Here is a 24,176-nt window from a genome sequence, read left to right as displayed (position 1 = left end):
GAAGAAGTGAGTCACGTGTCCGGAACTCAACCTCACAACATCCAGCCCGACACGTTCTTATTTATTGCTAAACTATTCGACACTGAGGGTATTAATATATAATATTAGACACCTGGGTGTTATTATATACCAATATATTACACACCTGGATATTATTTTATATTAGACGTCATGCGACGAGTGGGCTCGGTTCAGCAGAAAGTGTCCTGTGTTTTTATGACAGAAGTGAAGGAAGAAGCTTCTAGAAAACGTGACTGTCAGGTGATATAAATCTCATATATTGTTTCAATTCATTCATTTTCTACTGCCTATGTTGTATATTTATGTTGTATATTATCATAGTGGCCTTTAATTTCTGATATTTTAACTGTGTTGTGAAGAACGTTTGTCTGTGAAAGGAGTTATACAAATACATGTTAGTTCATCCATTATTGTTATTATGACGTTGTTGTCTTTACATTCCAACGCACTTTTCTATTAGTATGCATTCCAAAACCAGACCTTTAAATGTTGACTGCATAAAGGTGTCTGCCATGTTTTGACAAGTCGAATCATAACATTGTGGGAATATATTCTATTGTTTGCAGGCCTCGAATTTGAACTTTTTAAGGTCAAGGCAAGTATTTTCTTTTGCGGCAGGGGCTCCAAAGCATATATATATATATATATATATACATATGTATGTGTGGGGAAAAAAAATCACAAGACTATTTCATCTCTACAGGCCTGTTTCATGAGGGGGGGTACCCTCAATCGTCAGGAGATTTTAATGGGAGCATTCGCATACCATGGTTTATATAGGGCACAGAGTGGGTGGGTACAGGCTGGCCTAGGGGCGTGGTGATTGGCTCATGTGTTACCTAGGAGGTGTTTCCGTCTATGGCGGCATGTTGTTACAATTTCGCTGCGCTTGTTGAGGGATGACAGGTCTGGACGGTAAATAATAAACAGTTTCTCTTTCAAGCATAGGTTGCATCTTTTATTACCACTATTGTAAGGTGTGCTGGATGCAAGAATTTGCCATGTTATTGAATATTCAACATTATTGTCTTTGAGGTCCCAAATGTGTTTGCTGAGTTCTGTGGTATTTCGCAGGTTTTTGTTCCTGAAAGAAGCCTTGTGGCCTTGTGGTTCTTTCAGGAACAAAAACCTGCGAAATACCACAGAACTCAGCAAACACATTTGGGACCTCAAAGACAATAATGTTGAATATTCAATAACATGGCAAATTCTTGCATCCAGCACACCTTACAATAGTGGTAATAAAAGATGCAACCTATGCTTGAAAGAGAAACTGTTTATTATTTACCGTCCAGACCTGTCATCACTCAACAAGCGCAGCGAAATTGTAACAACATGCCGCCATAGACGGAAACACCTCCTAGGTAACACATGAGCCAATCACCACGCCCCTAGGCCAGCCTGTACCCACCCACTCTGTGCCCTATATAAACCATGGTATGCGAATGCTCCCATTAAAATCTCCTGACGATTGAGGGTACCCCCCCTCATGAAACAGGCCTGTAGAGATGAAATAGTCTTGTGATTTTTTTTCCCCACACATACATATATTGCGCTCTACTACGGTATCGAGCACTATTTTTTGGATAACCTTATTAAGACATATATATATATATATATATATATATATATATATATATATATATATATATATATATATATATATATATATATATATATATATATATATATATATACCTTACATATATATATCTATATATATTTTGTTTTATATATATATATATATATATATATATATTATATATATATTTTTTAATGTGTATTGTTTTTTTGTTTTATGTATATAAAACAAAAAAACATATATAATGCACATTTAAAAAAAAAAAGAAGAAATGTGTGTGTGTGTGTGTGTGTGTGTGTGTGTATATATATATATATATATATATATATATATATATATATTTATACACATACATAAACAGTTTTTTTTTATTCATTATTAATATCAACATGTCAGCTTTTTGTCATTACATGATGCATTTATCTCTATTTTTACATTTTGATATAGAGGAAGGTATTTAAAAAAAAAAAAAAAAAAAGTTTTTAAGTTATGTACATGTATATGTACATGAAGTTGATGTATCGGGACAGATCTATTAAGAGTTTGAGCAGAAATATGTCATATTTGAATTAACTACACACAGTAAAACATTAACAAAATGATGTGTCACATGGTTTCACCTTTGTGACATGAAAAAAACAAGAAATGTAAAAAAAAAACATGGCGTTTACTTTTTGATATTAGTATAAAACTCAAAGCAGTTTGGCTAATGAAGATGAAGTCTTATAAACAAGCTTTGTTCTTCAACAACAACGCCTCCTTGTAGTTCAGTGCAACAGTTTGGCCAACAAAAATAGAGAGGAGTGACACCTCTCACATTGCATACACAATCTTCACAGCCTGCGTTCAGGTCAATGAAATGAAAAACATTTGATCCACTATTGCTGTTATTTGAACACTGATACAGATTGCAGTTAAATAAAGGAGGAGTGATCATCGCAGTCAAAGTAAAGACTTTATAGACAAGTTGTGACAACGTTCAAGACACATCGCCTGCTGCATGTTTCCTCGCCTCATTAATGCTGCCACAGCTGATTGACGCTGTATTGATAAAATAAAAGCAACATCAAATAGTTTTCACCTTCGCTGTATACTTTTAGTGTGGGGACAAGTGTCTCCAATATTGTCCACACCTGTCTCCATCTAAACACAGCAGTGAAGCGAGGGAAAATGACGTTAAACCAAGCGCTTTGCTCCGTTTACTCTGAGGGGAAACCTTCAGAGCAAAGTCCGTGTAGTTAGTCCGCCATGATTATCAAGCCAAACGACACTAGTGCGCATGCGCCTGACTTTGTGTTGCCGAAAATGCATTAATAAATTACGGTTTTTCGGTAATTAAAAAATGATGGTCGGTATTACTAATCGTCTGGAATTTTATCGCAAATTATCATTATACCGTTTATTGTTACATCCCTCGTCCATTAACAAGTAAAAAGTAAAGGGCAGTCACGGGCATGTTCTTGCCGCAGATGTTGGTCAATTTTTTAGGGCAATCGTGGCTTTTGCCGCATTTGCTGTGGTTAAATCGGAGCCCTGTGTTTGTGCTATGTTGTTTGGAAGGTGCCTCTTATTCACGTTTGTCTTATTACAGTACATGTTTAGTAGCAATGATCCTCAAGTGTGGCTCGTTTCCTTCATGACTGGCTTGAGTCCTCATCTCATCTATCTGTGTCTGTTGTTTTTCAGCCATTTCACGTTGTGGCCACTGCAATGGTCAACCCTGCAGTGTTGGAAGCTGACCTGAGCTGTGCTGTCGCCACAGAGAAGCTGGACGGCACCTGCTGCTATGTGAGCCTCTACAAAGGTGAGAAGGAAACACCTTCATGTTCTTGCAGCATTGTGCTAGAAGTCAACATTTTCCTTTAAAACCCTCCTTTAAGGGAAACCTCACCTGTGGGCTCGACTTGACAGGAGACCCAACAAACAAGCGGAGAAAAGATTCAAGAAATACCAGTACTCTCACAGGAGCTCCAAGGGTAATGTAGCAAATGTTTATTGCTGATACTTGTTATTTAAATTTTTTCCATCTTCGACAAGTCAGTTAAATTTAAAGGTTGACCACTTTGCATCACATTTTTGGTAAATATTATATATTTTGTGTTTTTCACATACTAAAAATATATATATTTTTTCTTGCAAAAAATGCATGAAACATAAAAGACATACACAAATAATAAAAACTTTTTCTAATATCTATAGCAGTGGTTCTTAACCTTGTTGGAGGTACCGAATCCCACCAGTTTCATATGCGCATTCACCGAACCCTTCTTTAGTGAAAAATAAAATGTTTTTTTTTTTCAAATTCAAGACAAAGTTATATGTTTTTGGTAACACTTTAGTACGGGGAACATATTCTAAGTTACAAATAGGGATGATCCAAATATCGGATCGGCTGCCGATATTCACCAAAAATTGCGTATCGGCAAGGCATGGGAAAATGCCGATCCAGATCCAGTTTTGAAAAAAACTCCGGTCCGTGTTTTCCAACGCACCTATTTAAATAATACATTCCACTTTTCTGCTGCTCCGTAATTTCCATTCCGCATTTTCCAGCACACCTTCAACACATCCACAATTCTCACGCAGTTGCTTTTAGCTGCTGGCATTACACGACAGGCTCTTCTCACTCTTTCCTGTGTCTCCCTCTCACAGACAGCGAGCGCACCTTCTTACACACGTCACATACTGTCACGACACACGTCACATACTGTCACGTCATACGTCACATACGTATACGTCCTCCCCGAGCAGAGAGCGAGGTAGCGGCATGGCTAACGTTAGCTGTGATGCTAGCGCAGCCGCTAAGGTGCGCGCCTGCTCAAGCGTCCTCTGCGCATGGCAAATCTATGCCACGCACAAAATCAAATGAAAAAATAAGCGCATAACAATTTTCGACACACGGACACGACAGAGACAACAGTTTTCGTCATCATTGTTCAAATATTGTGACGTCTGTCGAGACGCTTATCTCCATTCGGTGCCACACGTCCAGACTCCACACCATCAAAATGGCAAAAATTTCCACATCAACACCGTATGAAAAAATTTGTGATTTTTTTAGTTGTGATTTCCTTCTCTGCATGAAAGTTTAAAAGTAGCATATATTAATGCAGTATGAAGAAGAATGTTTTAATGTAGACATGCAAGCCTTGAAAGAAAATTTTGAAAATCAAGACTACATTTCCTGCAAATGGGTGCATTTCTACCCTATATTTTAACTTTAGATTTATTCTCATATCAAACTCTTTTGGCTGTCTTTTTGACACTTACATCAGGCGCCCCCCTCCACACCCTGGATTATAAATAATGTAAATAATTCAATGTGATTATCTTGTGTGATGACTGTATTATGATGATATTATATATCTGTATCATGAATCAATTTAAGTGGACCCCGTCTTAAACAAGTTGAAAAACTTATTCGGGTGTTACCATTTAGTGGTCAATTGTACGGAATATGTACTTCACTGTGCAACCTACTAATAAAAGTCTCAATCAATCAATCAAAACACATAGAATCATCATACTGATGTGATTATAAGCATCAAGTGTTCATTCAAGGCTAAGGCAAAATATCGAGATATATATTGTGTATCACAATATGGCCTTAAAATATCGCAATATTAAAAAAGGCCATATCGCCCAGCCCTAGTTCCATGATGCCATTTCTGTTTGTCATGTATAATTTTGTTTATTTTGTGTTTATCCTTGAATAAACAGGTCAGTTTCTTGTTACCAACCATTGTGTATTATTCAAACTCCCCTAATTCAGCTGGCTAGTTGTTATCAAGAGTACTAAAATCCTTTTCAACATGATTCTGACAACTAAGTAGGCTAAATAACTTTAAACTTTAATACATGCTCGGATAGGCCAGTATCGGTCAGTATCGGTATCGGTCAGTATCGGTATCGGATCGGAAATGCAAAAACAATATCGGTATCGGATCGGAAGTGCAAAAACCTGGATCGGGACATCCCCAGTTACAAAGACTTAAATTAGAGTTTTTTGGACACTAGGGGAACATATTCTAAGTAACAAAGACTTAATTTAGAGTTATTTGGTTAGGGTTAGGGTTAGGGCCCGGGTTAGAGGGTTAGGGTTATAATAAGGCCATGCCGAATAAGGCATTAATAAGTACTTAATAATGACTAGTTAAGAGCCAATATGTTACTAATTTGCATGTTAATAAGCAACTAATTAATGGTGAATATGTTCCCCATACTAAAGTGTTACCATGTTTTTTTACTGGTGCACAAAATGAACCGTGCAAGAACATCACCTTGTTCAAAGAAAAAAACCAACACAGTGCATAAACTCACAACAAATTACACACCTGCAAATCAGTCTGACTTCTGCTGTTGCCGTATCCGTAATACGCCGATAGGGAGAAATTTTTCTTTACGCAATGAGTCGGGTGTGTTTTGATCTTCGCCGAACCCCTGAGCCCAACTCACCAAACCTTTAGGGTTCCATCGAACCCAGGTTAAGAACCACTGATCTATAGGTCTGAAGCTCCTTAAATAATTGAAGTATTATTATGAGTTTGTCCATTTTTTGGTCAGAAAGGATAGTATAAGTTTTTGTCATTGTTCCAAAAATAGTTATGCATCAAAATCAGTGTTGTCATGAATTATTGACATATTTAAGTTAACCTGACTCTGGCCAGATCCTTGTAGTTGGCTGAGCTCCACACAAGGATCTGGGACTTCTCAATAGAAGATGTATTTCAGAAGGCCCCCCCGCCTTCTGTCTGCACACACAGTTTTTTCTTTCTTTCATTTTTTTCTTTATCTCCTTCATTGATGTGCATTTTTGATCAATAGACAATTAAACTCTAACAACAAAACACATATTTACACACCTATGATTGAGAAGGAACAGGATGAAGACAATCTTATATTTCCTGCCCCCTTCAACATAATAAGTAGATAATGGATAGCCCAGATTCACAAGCATACAAACCAAACAAATCCATCCAAATATAATGAATACAAACAAATAACACACACACAAAAAAAAGTGCAAAAACCTCTGAAATACAAACTGAACAAAAAATAATATGCACCTCATGGGATTATACAAAACAAATACAAAACCAGACAAAAAATGTTGTTCACTACTTTGTGCAGATACAGTAGTACTGTAGATGTCTTTATCGCTTTGCTACATTCTGACAGATGAAAAAAAACATTGCCAAAGTTAATAATTTAGCTTTAGCAAAGATGCTAACTGTCCCTTTCACAGACAATACTTTCCTCTACCATTGCTGATGTTGATATGAAGCACACTGCACCTTTTGGCAGAAAACACTTCTATGGCAAATCTGAAAATTGGCAAAACATGTTTGCTAATATTTTTTCCAATGAGTTTACACTAGAGAAGCTCCTGGTGTATTTAGTTAGTTTAACCATTTAGTTTTCCAATGTGAAAGAGCAGTGAATGAATTCATATACTTAAAATTCATTCTGGATCTCTGATTTTACTTTGTCCTTGTATTTGTTGTCGGTCTTAAATTCGGAAGGTTCGGTTCTTGGCCTGGCACTCTCAAGCATTTACATGCTGCCGCTAGGCGACATCATACGCAAATACGGTGTTAGCTTTCATTGTTATGCTGATGACACCCAACTCTACATGCCCCTAAAGCTGACCAACACGCCGGATTGTAGTCAGCTGGAGGCGTGTCTTAATGAAATTAAACAATGGATGTCCGCTAACTTCTTGCAACTCAACGCCAAGAAAACGGAAATGCTGATTATCGGTCCTGCTAAACACCGACATTTATTTAATAATACCACCTTAACATTTGACAACCAAACAATTACACAAGGCGAATCAGTAAAGAATCTGGGTATTATCTTCCACCCAACTCTCTCCTTTGAATCACACATTAAGAGTGTTACTAAAACGGCCTTCTTTCATCTCCGTAATATCGCTAAAATTCGTTCTATTTTATCCACTAGCGACGCTGAGATCATTATTCATGCGTTCGTTACGTCTCGTCTCGACTACTGCAACGTATTATTTTCGGGTCTCCCTATGTCTAGCATTAAAAGACTACAATTGGTACAAAATGCGGCTGCTAGACTTTTGACAAGAACAAGAAAGTTTGATCATATTACGCCTATACTGGCTCACTTGCACTGGCTTCCTGTGCACTTAAGATGTGACTTTAATGTTTTACTACTTACGTATAAAATACTACACGGTCTAGCTCCATCCTATCTTGTCGATTGTATTGTACCATATGTCCCGGCAAGAAATCTGCGTTCAAAGAACTCCGGCTTATTAGTGATTCCCAGAGCCCAAAAAAAGTCTGCGGGCTATAGAGCGTTTTCTATTCGGGCTCCAGTACTATGGAATGCCCTCCCGGTAACAGTTAGAGATGCTACCTCAGTAGAAGCATTTAAGTCCCATCTTAAAACTCATTTGTATACTCTAGCCTTTAAATAGCCCCCCTTTTAGACCAGTTGATCTGCCGTTTCTTTTCTTTTCTCCTCTGCTCCCCTCTTCCTTGTGGAGGGAGGGAGGGCACAGGTCCGGTGGCCATGGATGAAGTGCTGGCTGTCCAGAGTTGGGACCCGGGGTGGACCGCTCGCTTGTGCATCGGCTGGGAACATCTCTGTCCTGCTGGCCCCACTATGGACTGGACTCTTACTATTATGTTGGATCCACTATGGACTGGACTCTCACAATATTATGTCAGACCCACTCGACATCCATTGCATTCGGTCTCCCCTAGAGGGGGGGGTTACCCACATATGCGGTCCTCTCCAAGGTTTCTCATAGTCATTCACATCGACGTCCCACTGGGGTGAGTTTTTCCTTGCCCTTATGTGGGCTTTGTAGCGAGGATGTCGTTGTGGCTTGTGCAGCCCTTTGAGACACTTGTGATTTAGGGCTATATAAATAAACATTCATTGATTCATTGATTGATTAAATTATTTTCAAGGTGGTCTTAAAAAAAGTCTTAAATTTGACATGTTGAAACCTGCAGAGACCCTGAAGTCAGCTTTGTGTACTTTTTTGCGTACGCCTTTTGAATTGAATTATTAATATTCTTCATTTTGGATGTGACACAAATGACCCCCATGCTGTATTTTACACGTGGATTTGTATTTGTGCAACAGTCCAACATTTTCGGTTTTCTCTATTCCTGTTCAGGTTTCACATGGAACGTAGAGGAAGACTTTAAGACTGTTCCGGACACGTGGACCCCGGCTCACAGGGTGAAACATCACAATGGACACCCCGTTCCTGACGAATATGGTCATATTCCAGGTCTGCTGACGTGATATCTGTTATAGTGAAAGACCGTCATTAGTGATACATGTCAGTGTTGGCGCTAGGAATTTTTAAAATGGGGTCGCTTGTACCCCATCAAGTCATAAAAATGGGGTCCCACAGTAAATTTTTGGGGTTCCACTTTTTTGTAAGCGTTTTGAAAACAAATGATAAATGTATGCATTATCCTGTTTTATCTCACATTCTATATTGTTTTGGAAAAAGGTTGTCATAAACGTTACTTACCGTATTTTTCGGAGTATAAGTCGCACCGGAGTATAAGTCGCACCTGCTGAAAATGCATAGTAAAAAAGGAAAAAAACATATATAAGTCGCACTGGAGCCCGGCCAAACTATGAAAAAAACTGCGACTTATAGTCCGAAAAATACGGTAATTTATTAAAAAAATAATATAATTTTTTTTTTATGCATATGTAAATGTATTCAGTTATAAACATTCATTCACTTTCTTCTTTCCTTTTAATGGATCTAAGCTTTACCGCTACCGCCCCCAAATCAAAATTCTCTGGCTGACGAGAGGACCCTTTTTAGAGCAAATATCGACCCAAACGACCACTTCGCTGCTGCCTAAAATTGATTTGAAGGGTATTTCAACAAGTAAACAGCACAGTAGGTACTTGATTTTGATATATGTAATGCTCATAAGGTTATTCTAGTAAAATATGCAGTGATGAGAGATGTGTCAATATCAAAATATTATGTTGAATCACTTTTTGTCAGGCAATATTACATTTAATGAACATTTTTAAATAAGTAAATACATCCAAACACTTTATAATAGAGATGTCCGATAATATCGGACTGCCGTTATTATCGGCCGATAAATGCTTTAAAATGTACTGTAATATCGGAAATTATTGGTATCGGTTTCAAAAAATAAAATTCATGACTTTTTAAAACGCCGCTGTACGGAGTGGTACACGGACGTAGGGAGAAGTACAGAACAGTTATGTCTCCCAGTCATACTTGCCAACCATCCCGATTTTCCCGGGAGACTCCCGAATTTCAGTGCCCCCCCCGAAAATCTCCTGGGGCAACCATTCTCCCGAATTTCTCCCGATTTCCATCCAGACAACAAAATTGGGGGCGTGCCTTAAAGGCACTGCCTTTGCGTGCTGGCCCGGTCACATAATATCTGCGGCTTTTCACACATACGCAAGTGAATGCCAACCATACTTGGTCAACAGCCATTCAGGTCACACTGAGGGTGGCCGTATAAACAACTTTAATACTGTTACAAATATGCCCCACACTGTGAACCTTGTTACATTGTTTAATGCATCCAGCGGGGCATCACAACAAAATTAGGCATAATAATTGTCAGAGTTTGTACCGGTAGGTGCCGAACCCCAAGATGCAGAGAAGGCGGAAGGCATTGTGCAAGAAAACATGATTTAATTAAACACTAAGGCAAAACAACAAACAAAAGGGTAATAACAAAAGGCGCGCACAAGGCGGAGAACAAACTTGGTTATGAACTAAAATAGCACAGAGGCTAACTTTGGACAAGGAACAAAAACACTTACTGTGACACGAAGGAACTAGGACATGAGCAGAGTGAAACAAAAGTAGACAGAGCTACATCGACAAGTTTTAAGACAGGTAGTAATGAAAATGACAATGACAATGATTCAGCACTGACTGGAGGGGAAGGCAGGTTTAAATAGCAGCTGGCTGATTGACACCAGGTGTGGCCAGGTGCCAATCAGCCACAGCTGAGGGGAAGCAGCACTCAGGGAGACAATCAGGAATAGAAGACAAAATAAAAAGCGCTGACAGAAAACTAAGACAAACGCAGAGGAAAAACTAAAACACAGTCAAACTGTCAGGGACAAGCCTGACAATAATGTTTTAATTCCACGACTGTATATATCGGTATCGGTTGGTATCGGAATCGGTAATTAAGAGTTGGACAATATCGGATATCGGCAAAAAAGCCATTATCAGACATCTCTACTTTATAAATATGTATTATGTGCAGGAAGTTATAATTGTATGTTTCTTCCGAACAAGAAAGAGGTTTTATCACATCAACATGGGACTAACAACGCTCCTTTTAAATCTCATTAATACCACAGAAAAGGCCAACTGTCATTTTCCGGACACGATAAAGTCTTAAATAATGTCGAACACGTAGCGTTACAAACACATGAAGATAAAGTGTTTGTCTCACACCTAGTAATCCACTGTGGACAGACCAAGCCAAGCAATGCAGGTTTAGCGAGCGGTGCGCACTCCCACCAAGGAAATACATTTTTGGCAGGCAATCACATTTTGGCACAACACCGGCAAATATAAACAAAACAAAACACCGGCGGAAAGCGTTAATTGATACAAAAACAAACAAGCAAACCGGAGTTTTGACCCGGAGAAGGCAGGGTCTGTTAAAAAAAAAAAAAAATCTGCGTCACGGGGACGCGCGGACTTCCGGAAATGCGCGTCCTTTCTGATTTCAATGCGTAAAAAGACACACAAATTGTGTTGACGCCAACATTCAGAAGTGAAAGAAGACTAAAATTGTTGCCCTACGCCCTAGTCGTGGTGCAACAAATCCGCCACGTGACCGCCGAGTCAAACGTAAAGAAGAAAAGGGGTTGAGAATGGAGTAAACATACAGTGAAGTGTTCCCTCAAACTCCTCAACGTCATTGGCATGGCGGGAAACTCTTTCCGTTTTTATTCAAGTCTGTTTCCAGCGCCTGCGGAACGGCCCCAAAACCTGTATGTACCTTTTAAGCATTAATGGCGCCTTCACAGATGTGTAAGTTACCCATGTCTTGGGCACTAATACACCCCCATACCATCACAGATGCTGGCTTTTACACTTTGCGCCTAGAACAATCCGAATGGTTCTTTTCCTCTTTGATCCGCAGGACACGACGTCCACAGTTTCCAAAAACAATTTGAAATGTGGACTCGTCAGACCACAGAACAGTTTTCCACTTTGTATCAGTCCTTCTTAGATGAGCTCAGGCCCAGCAAAGCCGACGGCGTTTCTGGGTGTTGTTGATAAACGGTTTTCGCCTTGCATAGGAGTTTTAACTTGCACTTACAGATGTAGCGACTAACTGTAGTTACTGACAGTGGGTTTCTGAAGTGTTCCTGAGCCCAAATCCTTTTCAACCCATATTCAATTGAATGCACTACAAAGACAAGATATTTGATGTTCAAACTCATAAACTTTATTTTTTCTTTGCAAATAATAATTAACTTAGAATTTCATGGCTGCAACACGTGCCAAAGTAGTTGGGAAAGGGCATGTTCACCACTGTGTTACATGGCCTTTCCTTTTAACAACACTCAGTAAACGTTTGGGAACTGAGGAGACACATTTTTGAAGCTTCTCAGGTGGAATTCTTTCCCATTCTTGCTTGATGTACAGCTTAAGTTGTTCAACAGTCCGGGGGTCTCCGTTGTGGTATTTTAGGCTTCATAATGCGCCACACATTTTCAATGGGAGACAGGTCTGGACTACAGGCAGGCCAGTCTAGTACCCGCACTCTTTTACTATGAAGCCACGTTGATGTAACACGTGGCTTGGCATTGTCTTACTGAAATAAGCAGGGGCGTCCATGGTAACGTTGCTTGGATGGCAACATATGTTGCTCCAAAACCTGTATGTACCTTTCAGCATTAATGGCGCCTTCACAGATGTGTAAGTTACCCATGTCTTGGGCACTAATACACCCCCATACCATCACACATGCTGGCTTTTACACTTTGTGCCTATAACAATCCGGATGGTTCTTTTCCTCTTTGGTCCGCAGCACGGTGGAAGAGGGGTTAGTGCGTCTGCCTCACAATACGAAGGTCCTGAGTAGTCTTGGGTTCAATCCCAGGCTCGGGATCTTTCTGTGTGGAGTTTGCATGTTCTCCCCGTGACTGCGTGGGTTCCCTCCGGGTACTCTGGCTTCCTCCCACCTCCAAAGACATGCACCTGGGGATAGGTTGATTGGCAACACTAAATTGGCCCTAGTGTGTGAATGTGAGTGTGAATGTTGTCTGTCTATCTGTGTTGGCCCTGCGATGAGGTGGCGACTTGTCCAGGGTATACCCCGCCTTCCGCCCGATTGTAGCTGAGATAGGCTCCAGCGCCCCCCGCGACCCCAAAGGGAATAAGCGGTAGAAAATGGATGGATGGATGGATGGATGGATGGTCCGGAGGACACAACGTCCACAGTTTCCAAAAACAATTTGAAATGTGGACTCGTCAGACCACAGAACACTTTTCCACTTTGTATCAGTCCATCTTAGATGAGCTCAGGCCCAGCAAAGCCGACGGCGTTTCTGGGTGTTGTTGATAAACGGTTTTCGCCTTGCATAGGAGTTTTAACTTGCACTTACAGATGTAGCGACCAACTGTAGTTACTGACAGTGGGTTTCTGAAGTGTTCCTGAGCCCATGTGGTGATATCCTTTACACACTGATGTCGCTTGTTGATGCAGTACAGCCTGAGGGATCGAAGGTCACGGGCTTAGCTGCTTACGTGCAGTGATTTCTCCAGATTCTCTGAACCCTTTGATGATATTACGGACTGTAGATGTTGAAATCCCTATATTCCTTGCAATAGCTGGTTGAGAAAGGTTTTTCTTTAACTGTTCAACAATTTGCTCACGCATTTGTTGACAAAGTGGTGACCCTCGCCCCATCCTTGTTTGTGAATGACTGAGCATTTCATGGAATCTACTTTTATACCCAATCATGGCACCCACCTGTTCCCAATTAGCCTGCACACTTGTGGGATGTTCCAAATAAGTGTTTGATGAGCATTCCTCAACTTTATAAGTATTTATTGCCACCTTTCCCAACTTCTTTGTCACGTGTTGCTGGCATCAAATTCTAAAGTTAATGACTATTTGCAAAAAAAAAAAAAGTTTATCAGTTTGAACATCAAATATGTTGTCTTTGTAGTGCATTCAATTGACTATGGGTTGAAAAGGATTTGCAAATCATTGTATTCCGTTTATATTTACATCTAACACAATTTCCCAACTCATATGGAAACGGGGTTTGTATATGAATGAGGTAGATCCCCTCCACTTGGTCAATTGAAAAGTAGCTCGCCTGCAGAAAAAGTGTGGCCACCCCTGGTATAATGTATGTTTTATTTTTACATATACAGTACATATTTTAAGTATGTAATTTTTTATTTGAATTGTATTTAATTAATTTTAAGTTTAGTTATTCTCCAAAGTGGATGCCTCAACGGTGGCGTTTTTCCTCGATTCTCAGTGCCATGCTATGTTGTGTAACTGTCAATAGTGCTGTGTGTGCTTGTTTTCTTCTCTTGTATTTATTGTTGATGTTATTTGATGTCATTTTTAGTGTTGCCACTTGCCTCTGCGTCAGAAGTGCTCTATAAATACAGTTTGATTGATTGGTAACAAAATGATCCCTGTGAACGTCCAGGCTGGGTTCCGGTGGAGGACGACAACAAGCAGTACTGCTGGCACTCCTCTGTGGTGGACTCCAGCGTTGGGTCAGCTCTGGTCCTCAGACCTGTCCTCAACAACGAAGACACATTGGAAATTGTTGCACTCCCATTGGCCGATCTGCTGGAACAAACTCTGGAGCTGATTGGAACCAACGTCAACGGAAACCCTTATGGTAATATGATCCAGGATTGATTGATTGGCAGATATGGGGCTGTTCAACTCTAGAGATTTCACACGGTGCCATAATGATGAACCTTCTGAAAACTCAACATGAAGGAAGTGGAGTTAGAGCTCTGAAAGACAACACACATCTGGCCTTCACTGTGTACATAGTTATTTTAGGTAACAACAATTCAAATGATCAAATTTAATTTAATTGTCACAATGATCCAGATCACCCCCAAAATCTATTGTTGTCTTTTGTCTCATTTCTGACATTTCGCAAAAGAGGAATACAAATCCGCCAGTAAGTTTTTGATCCATCTTGGTAACGAACATACCATACCATACCATACCAACTTTATTTATAAAGCCCTTTAAAAACAAGCACAGTTGAAAAACAAAGGGCTGTACACCACAAAGAAATAGAGGCAAAGGACAGACTAAAAAATAACATTTAAAACAGAAATAAAAATACACAATTAAAAAGCAAATATAAATTACCCTAAGAACAGTTTGTTAGATAAAAACAGTTTAAAAGTTAAAAACAGTTCAAAAAGTTAAAAGCTAAAAACAGTTCAAAGTCTCATGCTGGGTTAAAAGCCAGTGAATAAAAATGGGTTTTAAGAAGGGTCTTGAAAATAGCCAAAGAAGGGGCCTGTCTCACATGGAGAGGGAGATCGTTCCAGAGTTTGGGACCCGCAACAGGGAAAGCTCTGTCCCCTCTGAGCTTGCGCTTTGTTTTGGGTACCTCCAGGATCAGCTGATCAGCTGACCTGAGGGACCGGGTGGGGGCATACAGATGGAGCAGCTCAGAGAGGTAAGGTGGGGCAAGACCATGTAAGGATTTAAAAACGAGTAAGATAATCTTAAAATGGACTCTAAAAGACACAGGCAGCCAGTGGAGGGAGGCTAAAACAGGAGTAATGTGCTCTCTTTTTCTTGTGTTATTTAAAAGTCGGGCAGCTGCATTTTTGCATCATATACATAACAAGTAAAAACATGCAATTCAAGCAAGTTCACCCAGACCATTTATACAAAATATGACAATTTTGTATACATGATAAAACATTGAATATTAAGAGTATGTGAAAGTTTGACTCCTACCTTGTTGACTTCTCTGACAACTTCATTAAAGTTTTGTAATCTGTCAGAAATATCAAACAGCTAAAATGCGCCAAATGTCGGTAAGTGTGGAGAGAGTGTTTTGCATATTACCCACCATGCAATGTAATGGATTTATAGATGTGTAATTTTAAATTACATATGCATGTTTTATAATGTCCACAAAGTTTAATGAGCCGGATGTGTTTTATGTGCGACTGTGTGTTGACTCTGTTGGTTATAGTTTTTTTTTGTGGCAAAGTTGGTAGAGTGGCCGTGCCAGCAATCGGAGGGTTGCTGGTTACTGGGGTTCAATCCCCACCTTCTACCATCCTAGTCACGTCCGTTGTGTCCTAGGGCAAGACACTTCACCCTTGCTCCTGATGGCTGCTGGTTAGCGCCTTGCATGGCAGCTCCCGCCATCAGTGTGTGAATGTGTGTGTGAATGGGTGAATGTGGAAATACTGTCAAAGCGCTTTGAGTACCTTGAAGGTAGAAAAGCGCTATACAAGTATAACCCATTTATCATTTAAACCATGAGTGTGGAAAATTGTTTGGATTGGGCCTTATTTATTGATGCTGTGCCTGTATTGCTTTCAAATGAAATCTGGGGTCATTGATCAGCAATCCTATCCCGAGGCATTCTCAGGCCAGCAGGGAGTCTTTCCACCAGTGTCCTGGGTCTTCCCCGTGGTCTCCTACTGGTCTGATGTGGCCTAAACATCTCCCACAGAGTCATTCGGGGAGCATTCTGACCAAATTACCGAAACATCTCATCTGGCTCCTCTCAATGTGGAGGAGCAGTGGCTTTAGTCAGCGCTCCGCCCGAATGACAGAGCTTCTCAACCTATTTCTAAGGGAGAGCTCAGCCACCCTACGGAGGAAACTAATTTGGCCGCTTGTACTCGTGATCCTGTCTATTCAGGCATAACCCAAAGCTCATGACCATAGGTGAGGATAATGACATAGATCGACCGGTAAATTGAGAGCCTAGCTCCTTTTTCACCAAGACGGACCGATGCAAGGTTTGCATCACTGCAGACGCTGCACCGATCCGCCTGGTGATCTCATGATCCACTCTTCCCTCATTCGTGAACAAGACTCCAAGGTTCTTGAACTCCTCCACTTGGGGCAACCTCTCCTCCCCAACCCAGAGACGGCACTCCGCTCTTTTCTGGGTAAGACCCATGCACTCTGACTTGGAAGGGCTGATTTTCATACCGGTCGCTTCACACTCAGGTGCGAACCGTTCCAGTGGGAGCTGGAGATCCTGGCCAGATTAAGCCAGCAAAAAGCAGAGACCTAATCCTGCAGCCACCAAACCGGATCCCCTCAACGCCCTGACTGCACTTAGAAATTCTGCCCGTAAAAGCTGTAAACAGAATCGGTGACAAAGGGCCAACCCTCACTGGACACGGGTCCGACTTACTGCCGGCAATGCGGACCAATCTCTGACACTGATCATACAGGGAGCGGCCCGATTCCCCATACTCTGTGAGCTTTCTCCACAGGACTTCCCGAGCGATACGGTCAAATGCCTTCTCTAAGTCCACAAAGCACTTATAGACTAGTTGGGCACACTCCCATGCACCCTCAAGGACCCTGCTGAGATTATCGAGTTGGTCCACAGTTCCACGTCCAGCTTGAAAACCACACTGCTTCTCCTGAATCTGAGGTTCAACTATCCGACACAGCCTCCTCTCCAGTACATCTGTCATTTCATGACCTAATTTAGTTCATGACTTGTTTTTAGTTCCATATTTGGGTCAAAAGTGTAAATATTCTATTCTGCTGTTACATTGTCAATCGCTTTTCCATGCTGACAACAGGCCTGGGCTCTAAAAAGCAGCCCATCCACTTTCTGGTGTCCCATGGGAGCATCTGCATCAGAAACCCTCCTCCAGTGGACTTCCAACAGCTCTACTCGTGGTTTCGGGGAGATTCTGAGGGTCGGATTGAGGGAATCGTGTGGCACTGTGCTGGTGGATCACTCTTCAAGGTAAGATGTTTCTGCAATCGTTCATATTCCTTGTAATGGAAGATGTTTTTGTTTCACAGCTTCACCGCCATCACCTGGGTTTGGAGTGGCCAGCAGAAGGCACTCACCTGAGCAACAAGCCAGTCGTGGTTGGTGTCAGTGGGACAACGTTGGACGACAATAGCAAGAGTCTGTTTGTATCATTTTCACGCATGAACGGACGTTGTTTCAGCCGCCTGCACGACGTCCACTTTGACCTGGAAATCCAGTCCACTACTTGAACTTTTTCAAAGGCAGCCAAGCTCTTCTAGCTTCCCGTTAGCCCAGCGTGCAGCTTTTTGACCATGGTCAAATAAGAAATACCTTCAAATAGGCAGTCTAAGGGCCTGATCTGCTAAGATCCAAATACCAGATGCTAAACAAAGTGTACAAAGTATCAAATAGTTCATGTGACTGTAGCATTTTAGTGTTTTGGTGCCACCGTACGTCTGTTACCTTGAGTCACAGGTTAAAAAATGTGTCTAGAAACTCCACCAATGCCAAAGACGGTTTACAAATGTGAAAAAAAATCAATTTCTGCTGAATAGGAGTCTTATATCTCAAAATGTGGACCACATTTCACTTAAAACTTGGCTTTTAAGCCTGGTGTATCTCTTGTGTCAAGTAACTTTAAGAGCAGGTTCAATTCCGGCACATATTATTTCTGGTGCACAAAGGTCTTCCTCTCACACACCACACTTCTCATTCAATGTCGACCATGTTGTTAACTTACAATAGTTATTGAACAGGTTTGTGTATTTTGAATGACATGATAGCGCAAGAGTCCCATGTCTCCAAAGGCCGAACAGCGTTGCAAATAATAATAGCGTCCTCTGCCTCGACTCAATCAAAGTAGCACAGTCCATCTTCACCAAGGTATTTTCCTCGAGCTTATAAGTAAAAGGTCCATTAAAAGCCAACTGATGATTGTGAAGGATTCATTCCAGCGTAGACAAAGATGTGGAGGTTGTGCTTGTCACTCTTCACAATTGTCTACCCCAGCTGCGGTTGCTCCTTCAGGAGACACTGCCCCTCAGTGTTTGGACAGAGAATTACAAGTCTGGTGCCACCCCTCACTGAAGAACATGAACTCAAACAAGATGCTGTCAGAGGGGACGCAAGCGAGGTGATGCGAGAGTATATTCCAGTTTTTAGTTTTCAGTAAACAAATGTTACACTTCAGCTTGTTCCACTCTATTGATGTTGGTTACCATGACGACCTGTAAAATAAACTGTATTTTGTAGTCTGCAAAGTACATCTACTTCAAGTAAGCAACGGCCCTTTTGTGATTCTTTTGCAGAACTAAACATTACATTGTCTAGAGTCATCTTTTACTCTGGATGACATCTGTAACTGCTCTGGCCTCAATTTATCTCAGGGTAAGTCCAGCTTTTCTTTGCTGTTCTTTGATGAAGACAAATATCTTCAATCTACAGACGCATTCCAGCCCTGTTGTTGTCTCATCCAACCTGGTTAATGTTCAAACTTGGAAGGAATGCTCAAAGAAAATGGATGGGCGTTTGCTTTGGAACATGTGCGGATTGTGATGCGCTAACTTGACACAGGCGATGCTTACAGTCTGGCAGCACCTTGTTTTGACAACTGCACACAAATTGTGGTGTCAAGTAGAGCAATGTACACATTTTTGCAGACTGGAACGTAAACATGTGTTGTGACGTTATTCAACTATGATTCTTCAAATATATCAGAAAATGTTATGGCTCTTCTTACTCCTGGTTAGTATATTGTATTTTCTGGGGATCAATAGGATCAACATGACTTTAAAAGTCTTATATAAGTGTTATAATGAAGACGACACATGATATAAACTGTGCTAAGGTCTAGGGACGCTGGAGCAGCCCCACACAATCCGGATGCAGACCCATTGTCACTAGCAACGCAGTGAAACCTCTTAATTGGGTGATCAAGGGTGATGGGTCCAAATGCAGAGAACAATTTCGCCACACCTCGTGTGTGTGTGACAATCATTGGTACTTCAACTTTAACTTTAATTGGATGAGCTTCAAGAGGTAGTCACCTGAAATGGTTTTCACTTCACAGGTGTGCTTGAAGCTCATTGAGAGAATGCCAAGAGTGTGCAAAGCAGTAGTCAGAGCAAAGGGTGGCTATTTTGAAGAAACTAGAATATAAAACTTGTTTTCAGTTATTTCACCTTTTTTTTTTGTTAAGTACATAACACCACATGTGTTCATTCATAGTTTTGATGTGACAATCTACAATGTAAATAGTCATGAAAATAAAGAAAACACATTGAATGTGAAGGTGTGTCCAAACCTTTGGCCTGTACTGTAAATAAAACAAGAATCCACAAAATAATGATTTAAAAAAACTGTGTTGATGAAGACACATCTTTTTATTACAATTGTGTAGCTACTGTATCTTAAACTACTCTGCTAAACTAAGCGCGCCAATACGCAAAGATGACGTCATAGTATGATCGCTTGTGATTGGCTCATTTACCCACTCTGACCAATCGGTGCGCAGATTATTGGAAACAAAAGGGATGCCATGTAGGGTTGTCTCGATACCAATATTTTGGTACCGGTACCAAAATGTATTTCAATCCTTTTCGATACTTTTTAAAATAAAGGGGACCACAAAAAAATACATTATTGGCTTTATTATAACAACAAATCTTAGGGTACATGAAACATATATTTATTATTGTAATTTAGTCCTTAAATAAAATAGTGAACATACTAGACAACTTGTCTTTTAGTAGTAAGTAAACAAACAAAGACTCCTAATTAGTCTGCTGACGTATGCAGTAACATATTGTGTCATTTATCTACCTATTATTTTGTCTACATTATGAGGGACAAATTGTAAAAAATTATTAATCTACTTGTTCATTTACTGTTAATATCTGCTTATTTTCTGTTTTAACATGTTCTATCTACACTTCTGTTAAAATGTAATAATCACTTATTCTTCTCTTGTTTGATACTTTACATTAGTTTTGGATGATACCACACATTTAGGTATTGATCCGATACCAAGTAGTTACAGGATCATACATTGGTCTGAGTTTATAAACATAGTATGAATTTAAAAAAAAGAAACAAATATTTTGTGACGATAAAAAATATTGATGTATTCATAGTAGTATCGACTAGATACTCTTGTACTTGGTATCATTACAGTGGATGTCAGGTGTAGATCCACCCATGGCGTTTGTTTACATTGTGAGGCTGGTGAGCTATTGTATCCTCCTACGGTGTGTAGTGAAGCATGTTTAGCTATTCCCCGTCCTGCAGTGATAATGGTACTTGTAAAAAACTCACTTTATTTGTCGCCATGGAGGCCAGGATTAGTGATTTAGATGGACTTAGCCGCTAACTAGCTAGCGATGTCTTAAAGCACCTCTTCCTGAGGGTGTTTCAGTCTTATAACTTCACCCTTTATCGTCAGTTTTTAGGCCAAAATGCGTCCGTTCTCCCTTTTCTGTCTACACACTGTGTCTGCTTGTAAGTACTCTGTGTGTGTGCGCCGTCGAACATGCTCCTCTGCTCGTAAAACCAGCAATGTCACGACGTGAAGACGCGCCGTCACGCCTGTTAAAAAAAATATAGCGAACCGGTACTTTTCAAACAGAGTATAGTACCATTTTTGATTTATTAGTACCGCGCTACTATACTAGTACCGGTATACCGTACAACCCTAATGCCATGATTTAGTTGGCGCCCTCTGATCAACGTTATATGAAAGTCTGATAAGTCTTTGAATGAATTTGAATACAAAAAGTCAAGTTGAGGTGGCGACTTGTCCAGGGTGTACCCCGCCTTCCACCCGAATGCAGCTGGGATAGGCTCCAGCACCTCCCGCGACCCCGAAAGGGACAAGCAGTAGAAAATAGATGGATGGATGTAAGTTGAAACAAACGCTGTGCTCCTTGTGAACTGGAAGGAGGATGACTCGTCTTCAACATCATCGGCTAACTTTGCCTCCATGATGTCACAAAGACCAAGGCACAAAAACAGAGGGACTTGTCATGTCCTACGTCACGATTATTTAGATTTCATTGTCCACTTTGGAGATTGCAGGGGTCAACATGCCTGCCGCTCTTGAATGGGATGACCTAAAGAGCATCGACCCAGCGACCCTCCACGAACGTTACAAGGATGAAATCGACGGTGTCATCGAGCTTCTCACTTTGGTAAGCGTCCCCAAGTCTCACATGTTTGCGCTTGCAACCCAAGTCTCGGTACGACTTGGACTCGCAAACATGAGAGCGCTGACTTTTCTCCTTTTAAAGATGTTGGCGGAAAACACTCTCAGCTCCTCCCAGCCTGCACTAAGTCCACATCAGTCGGATCGCTGGCAACAAGTCGATGGCATGTTTTACTGAAATATTTATGTCCACGCGCTGAAATGATCCCAAGACAAAGACGTGTCCTTGTTTGGCCTTCATGTTGCATGTGGATGTGTTGCAGGCAGAAGAATGGGAGGTGGAGCACCAAGATCAGGAGGACGTTGTCCACGTACTGCAAGTCTTCCAGGCCCTGCTCAAGGTCTTGCAGTTAATTCTCTCCCATATCTAATCCATTATTATTCCTATTATCCATCTGGCAACACCTTCGCTCGTTCATTTCCACTCAAATAGAGAAGTGGAAGAGCTGCACAGTCAGAGTGATCTGTCAAGTGTCTGACTTCTCCAGCCTCCACATGCTAATACAAACCCCGTTTCCATATGAGTTGGGAAATTGTGTTAGATGTAAATATAAACGGAATACAATGATTTGCAAATCCTTTTCAACCCATATTCAGTTGAATGCACTACAAAGACAAGATATTTGATGTTCAGACTCATAAACTTTTTTTTTTTTTTTTGCAAATAATAATTAACTTAGAATTTCATGGCTGCAACACATGCCAAAGTAGTTGGGAAAGGGCATGTTCACCACTGTGTTACATGGCCTTTCCTTTTAACAACACTCAGTAAACGTTTGGGAACTGAGGAGACACATTTTTGAAGCTTCTCAGGTGGAATTCTTTCCCATTCTTGCTTGATGTACAGTTTAAGTTGTTCAACAGTCCGGGGGTCTCCGTTGTGGTATTTTAGGCTTCATAATGCGCCACACATTTTCAATGGGAGACAGGTCTGGACTACAGGCAGGCCAGTCTAGTACCCGCACTCTTTTACTATGAAGCCACGTTGATGTAACACCTGGCTTGGCATTGTCTTGCTGAAATAAGTTGCTTGGATGGCAACATATGTTGCTCCAAAAGCTGTATGTACCTTTCAGCATTAATGGCGCCTTCACAGATGTGTAAGTTACCCATGTCTTGGGCACTAATGCACCCCCATACCATCACACATGCTGGCTTTTCAATTTAACAATCCGGATGGTTCTTTTCCTCTTTGGTCCGGAGGACACGACGTCCATAGTTTCCAAAAACAATTTGAAATGTGGACTCGTCAGACCACAGAACACTTTTACACTTTGTATCAGTCCATCTTAGATGAGCTCAGGCCCAGCGAAGCCGACGGCGTTTCTGGGTGTTGTTGATAAACGGCTTTCGCCTTGCATAGGAGTTTTAACTTGCACTTACAGATGTAGCGACCAACTGTAGTTACTGACAGTGAGTTTCTGAAGTGTTCCTGAGCCCATGTGGTGATATCCTTTACACACTGATGTCGTTTGTTGATGCAGTACAGCCTGAGGGATCGAAGGTCACGGGCTTAGCTGCTTACGTGCAGTGATTTCTCCAGATTCTCTGAACCCTTTGATGATATTACGGACCGTAGATGGTGAAATCTCTAAATTCCTTGCCATAGCTGGTTGAGAAAGGTTTTTCTTAAACTGTTCAACAATTTGCTCACGCATTTGTTGACAAAGTGGTGACCCTCGCCCCATCCTTGTTTGTGAATGACTGAGTATTTCATGGAATCTACTTTTATACCCAATCATGGCACCCACCTGTTCCCGATTTGCCTGTTCACCTGTGGGATGTTCCAAATAAGTGTTTGATGAGCATTCCTCAACTTTATCAGTATTTATTGCCACCTTTCCCAACTTCTTTGTCACGTGTTGCTGGCATCAAATTCTAAAGTTAATGATTATTTGCAACAAAAAAAAAAGGTTAATCAGTTTGAACATCAAATATGTTGTCTTTGTAGCATATTCAACTGAATATGGGTTGAAAAGGATTTGCAAATCATTGTATTCCGTTTATATTTACATCTAACACAATTTCCCAACTCATATGGAAACGGGGTTTGTACATTCCATCAGTAAGAAGAAGAAGATCCAGTGTGTCTCAGGCTGCTTCTACACTAAGCCGGCTAAGGTTATACAGGGTATATCCCACCTAACCTTATCCCTGTCCACACACACACAATGCCATCGTTTAAGACCCCCTCCCCCCTCCGTCCGCCGCTATTTCAATTAACTGGAATCCAGTGTGCTGTGGGGCCTTATTGTAGTGAATCACACCTGAGACATCAAAAATTAATCACATCTTTAATGGACGTGTGGGAGTAAACAATGTGATAAAGAACATTTGACAACAATCAATCTAGGGATCTAGATA

At 40.8% G+C, this 24,176-nt stretch overlaps 1 protein-coding gene and 1 pseudogene across 2 annotated transcripts; both read left to right on the top strand.

Annotated features, from left to right (window-relative positions):
• On the top strand, window positions 1-19,339 carry rlig1 (RNA 5'-phosphate and 3'-OH ligase 1). 2 transcript variants are annotated; one of them, XM_061970398.2, is made up of 7 exons: window positions 2-261; window positions 3,290-3,407; window positions 3,484-3,579; window positions 8,766-8,882; window positions 14,315-14,512; window positions 17,433-17,602; window positions 17,662-19,339. In XM_061970398.2, exons 1-7 carry the CDS (start codon window positions 172-174, stop codon window positions 17,860-17,862), a joined length of 990 nt encoding a protein of 329 aa, XP_061826382.1. In that variant the 5' UTR covers window positions 2-171; the 3' UTR covers window positions 17,863-19,339. The 2 variants fall into 2 exon arrangements, with proteins under 2 accessions (XP_061826383.1, XP_061826382.1); XM_061970399.2 differs by lacking the exon at window positions 8,766-8,882 and having other exon boundaries at window positions 1-261.
• A 2,338-nt stretch (window positions 19,340-21,677) lies between these two features.
• Window positions 21,678-24,176, top strand: part of LOC133612796 (centrosomal protein of 290 kDa-like) — a 73,598-nt pseudogene continuing 71,099 nt past the window's right edge.

Source organism: Nerophis lumbriciformis, linkage group LG10, assembly GCF_033978685.3.
Source record: "Nerophis lumbriciformis linkage group LG10, RoL_Nlum_v2.1, whole genome shotgun sequence".
NCBI classification, from domain to species: Eukaryota; Metazoa; Chordata; class Actinopteri; order Syngnathiformes; family Syngnathidae; genus Nerophis; species Nerophis lumbriciformis.
This window is presented reverse-complemented; position numbering and strand designations above follow the sequence as displayed.